Here is a 3,606-nt window from a genome sequence, read left to right as displayed (position 1 = left end):
AGACAAAATCCATCTTTAAGGTAATTTCCTCGAATTTACGGAGAAAAAATGGGAAATGTGCCACGGTCTCCTGGGGATTCAAAGTGTCAATAATGCGTCCTGATTCCTTCCGCTGAGAATTATGCAAAGGGATTTATAATTCATAAATAAAGATGACATGATTATTGCTGCCGCCTTAACGCAACAGGCTTTGCCCTCAACTTGCTGCGTCAACAGCTCCCGACTCCCCTCTCACTTTTGGGGGGGGGGACGAACAAAACCTACTGCAAGCGTCTTCTCGCTCCGAGATGCCATCCAGCTACGCCAAAACGAATATGTCAGCTGCGCAAAGTCAAGTGACTGAACGCTGCAGGCTGAAGAGGGCGCAGCGTGGCGTTGCGTTTGCTGTCCTCTCTCCTCCCTCTCTCCTCCCTCTCTCTTTATGTTATCGTGGGACTGAGTGACTCGTTTAGGTCCGCTTTCTTTTCAAGTGAGCTTTTACTACCTTCCATAATTACGTCCCAAAGCAAAACGGACTTTATAGCGCTTGCTTCTCGGACTCTCCAGAGGAAGAGACTCATCGCCGCTGTGGTTGGAATCGTCATGGTTTTGACTCTCCTTATCGTGATTCCCCTGTTAGTCCAAACCTCTAAGACCGATGCGCACTACGAGATGATGGGCACCTGTCGGATGATCTGTGACCCGTACAACCCCAAACCTAGCACCGCGGCTTTGGAGGTCATGCAGGACCTGAGCGCCATTCCATCCCCCAGCTTTGTTCAAGGAGCTAAGGGCGAGCCAGGTCGGTCGGGGAAACCGGGGCCGAGGGGACCACCTGGCGAACCGGGACCACCGGGTCCGAGGGGGCCACCAGGGGATAGAGGATATTTTGGAAAGCTCGGGTATTCCGGAGTAGAGGGCACAGCGCGGACTGAGACTGCCGGAGAATTGGGCACGGGTATCGGCGGGGCAAAGATAGCGTTTTATGTGGGACTGAAAAATCCTCACGAGGGATACGAAGTGCTGCGCTTCGACGACGTTGTCACGAACCTGGGGAACCACTATGACCCGACGACCGGCAAGTTTACATGCCAGGTGTCCGGGATTTATTACTTCACCTATCATGTGCTGATGCGCGGAGGGGACGGGACAAGCATGTGGGCAGACTTGTGTAAAAATGGGCAGGTAAATACCCAATTGTTTGTTAAAAACACGTGCTTTGTAAGCACAAATGTAAACTCTTAGTGATTGTTTATTGCATGAATGAACTTCACAATGGAGCTGTGGTGCGCAATTACGCACTCTCATTTCAAGTCAAGAGTCTAGTGAGGAACTATGTTCTGTATTCTGAATGGGTTGTTCTCGCTTTAGCTTAACCTGTCATGATTTGAGTAATGCTAATTATCTCCAATTATCTTTCATGCAGGTCCGGGCCAGTGCTATAGCGCAGGATGCAGACCAGAACTACGACTATGCTAGTAACAGCGTCGTCCTACATCTTGATTCCGGGGACGAAATTTATGTAAAGCTGGACGGCGGAAAAGCGCACGGTGGAAACAACAACAAATACAGCACGTTTTCAGGTTTCCTTCTGTACCCGGACTAATTTGGGAACATCTACCCACTCCAACAGGCCGTGCGAGAGAAAAAATCCTCTAAACACAGCTCATCAAACTGATGAAGAAAGCTGCCACCCAACAACAAAACCCCTGTCATTGTACTCAATTTTAAAAATCTAACTTTCTTCAAAGGATATGGATTCTTCTTTTTATTTAAATTCTAGGAGTTCCCTTTTAAAACACGGGTGCTAATTATTTTTCCGTATCCTTTCCAGTGCATAGGAACCCCTTTGAAACACATTTCACAAGAAGTGAAATGAGTATAATACAAGATTCAGCAAATTATATATGTGTATACATATATATATATATGTGTGTGTGTGTGTGTGTGTGTGTGTGTGTGTGTGTGTGTGTGTGTGTGTCAGGAACAAAGACTCTGTGTGTGTGTTTATAAGTGTGTGTTTACAGTGCAGATATTTAAACAATTAAACTGTGTGGATTTTGTGCATCACCGTATCTATGGCTCCACTGTTGATGAGCCCCCCATCCCCTATACAGAAGACATTAATGCGTGAAGCAGTGCTAATTAATGGATATATAGTCTATTCAGATGTATGTTTTTATGTATTTATCTATTCAAGAAGAAATTACTAATATAAGCTGTAATTAACTGTCCATTTGTTGTTGCACGAATGTGTCAAGATTGCTTCACATTCCAGTATAAGTGTTGGTCAGTAATTTCAATAAATGGTAAATGGTAAATGGCCTGTATTTATATAGCGCTTTACTATCTTTAATAAAAGATTGTTTTCTATAATGGTATGGAGGGTTGTGACTGTCAGTAATAACAGCATGTTGTAGACATAGTGGAACCCCTGTGAGCAGGTGAAAAGTAATAAATACATAAGAAAAGTAGGTATATACAAATATATCAGAAATATATTGGAAACAAGACATTAATGGTGCGTATGATGAATTCCTTAGAACAGGGGCAGGCAACCTTTCTGATGATGAGTGCCATCTAAAATTTCCTCAGAAGTCAATGTGCTCTATATCAACAGTTACACACTATATAGAACAACTTTATAGAATTATATTTGTTCGCAGATGTTTGCAGCTGTCAGCAAATAGTTTTCAGCTATTTTGAAATAAAAACAGACTTTTTATCCATAACAAGAACTCCATAACAGCAAATGAACTGTACAACAGAAAATACAAATGCTATTTATGGTCTCCTCACAACAATGATAAGAAAAATAAACTGAGCCAATATGGCATGTTTGTTAATACAGAGATACACATGTTAATCTGATCTCTGGGCTCCCACTCAGAGACACAGGTCTCCGAGTGTCCAGCATTCAGAGGGTTACCTGAGGACTCATGTGAGAGAAAATCTGCTCACACAGACATGTAGAGCCAAATACTGTCAATAAGGCCTCTGCAATGTTCTGAAGACAGTTAAACCTGTCAGGTAGTGACGTCCAGCAGGTGAAAATGCAGCTCCATGAACACGCACAGCTGTGGATTCCAGCTGCGTCTCTAGTTCTGCAAACTTTGACCCCCACAGAGTCGAGCTTTTCAGTTCAATCAGCTGTATTTTGATGTCCTCTGTGTCCAGCCAGTTAATACGAGACAAACCAGCTGTTCATTAAAGCTTCTGGTTGGATCAGAAAAGAAAAAAATTGGTCCAAACACCCGAAAGTCACGAAAACACATTGTGAATTCTGTCTCCAGTCTCCGTGTATTGCCGTGGTGCTGATGCTGCGCTGAGCGGAGAGCTCCTGAAGCATTTGAAGTGTCGGAATGTGGAAATTTCAACATCGCTTGAAAAAACTGCCAGCTAGCAATGTCCCTCTCACCAGTAGGCAAAGTTATTTTTAGCCAATTACAAGTTGAATCTGGTAGTTGGGGTTGTTAGCTAAGATACCGCCATTAAGAAGCGGCACAACTAATGTGTCTATGCGAGCTGATTTGCGATGTGCACCGCTGCCCCGCCCATTCATTTTTTTAATGCACCTGCTCAGATTAACTCACTGCGTGTGGTGCCCAGGGCTGGACTGGGACACAA

At 44.0% G+C, this 3,606-nt stretch overlaps 1 protein-coding gene across 1 annotated transcript; it reads left to right on the top strand.

Moving 5' to 3' along the window:
* Positions 1-359: 359 nt before the first annotated feature.
* Positions 360-1,909, top strand: LOC102304886 (complement C1q-like protein 2). The gene is made up of 2 exons (XM_005952154.3): positions 360-1,164; positions 1,406-1,909. Exons 1-2 carry the CDS (start codon positions 583-585, stop codon positions 1,583-1,585), a joined length of 762 nt encoding a protein of 253 aa, XP_005952216.1. The 5' UTR covers positions 360-582; the 3' UTR covers positions 1,586-1,909.
* Positions 1,910-3,606: the final 1,697 nt, after the last annotated feature.

Source organism: Haplochromis burtoni, unplaced genomic scaffold (assembly GCF_018398535.1).
Source record: "Haplochromis burtoni strain Fernald_Lab_line unplaced genomic scaffold, NCSU_Asbu1 Contig_1364, whole genome shotgun sequence".
NCBI classification, from domain to species: domain Eukaryota; kingdom Metazoa; phylum Chordata; class Actinopteri; order Cichliformes; family Cichlidae; genus Haplochromis; species Haplochromis burtoni.
Note: the sequence above shows the minus strand (reverse complement) of the source record. Positions and strands in the feature narration are given on the sequence as shown.

Bases quoted from the DNA above. Each gene is read 5' to 3' on its own strand.
- LOC102304886 (XM_005952154.3), top strand. From the start codon at position 583: ATGGTTTTGACTCTCCTTATCGTGATTCCCCTGTTAGTCCAAACCTCT. The intron at 1,165-1,405 runs GTAAATACCCAA...TCTTTCATGCAG, and splicing joins ACTTGTGTAAAAATGGGCAG to GTCCGGGCCAGTGCTATAGC.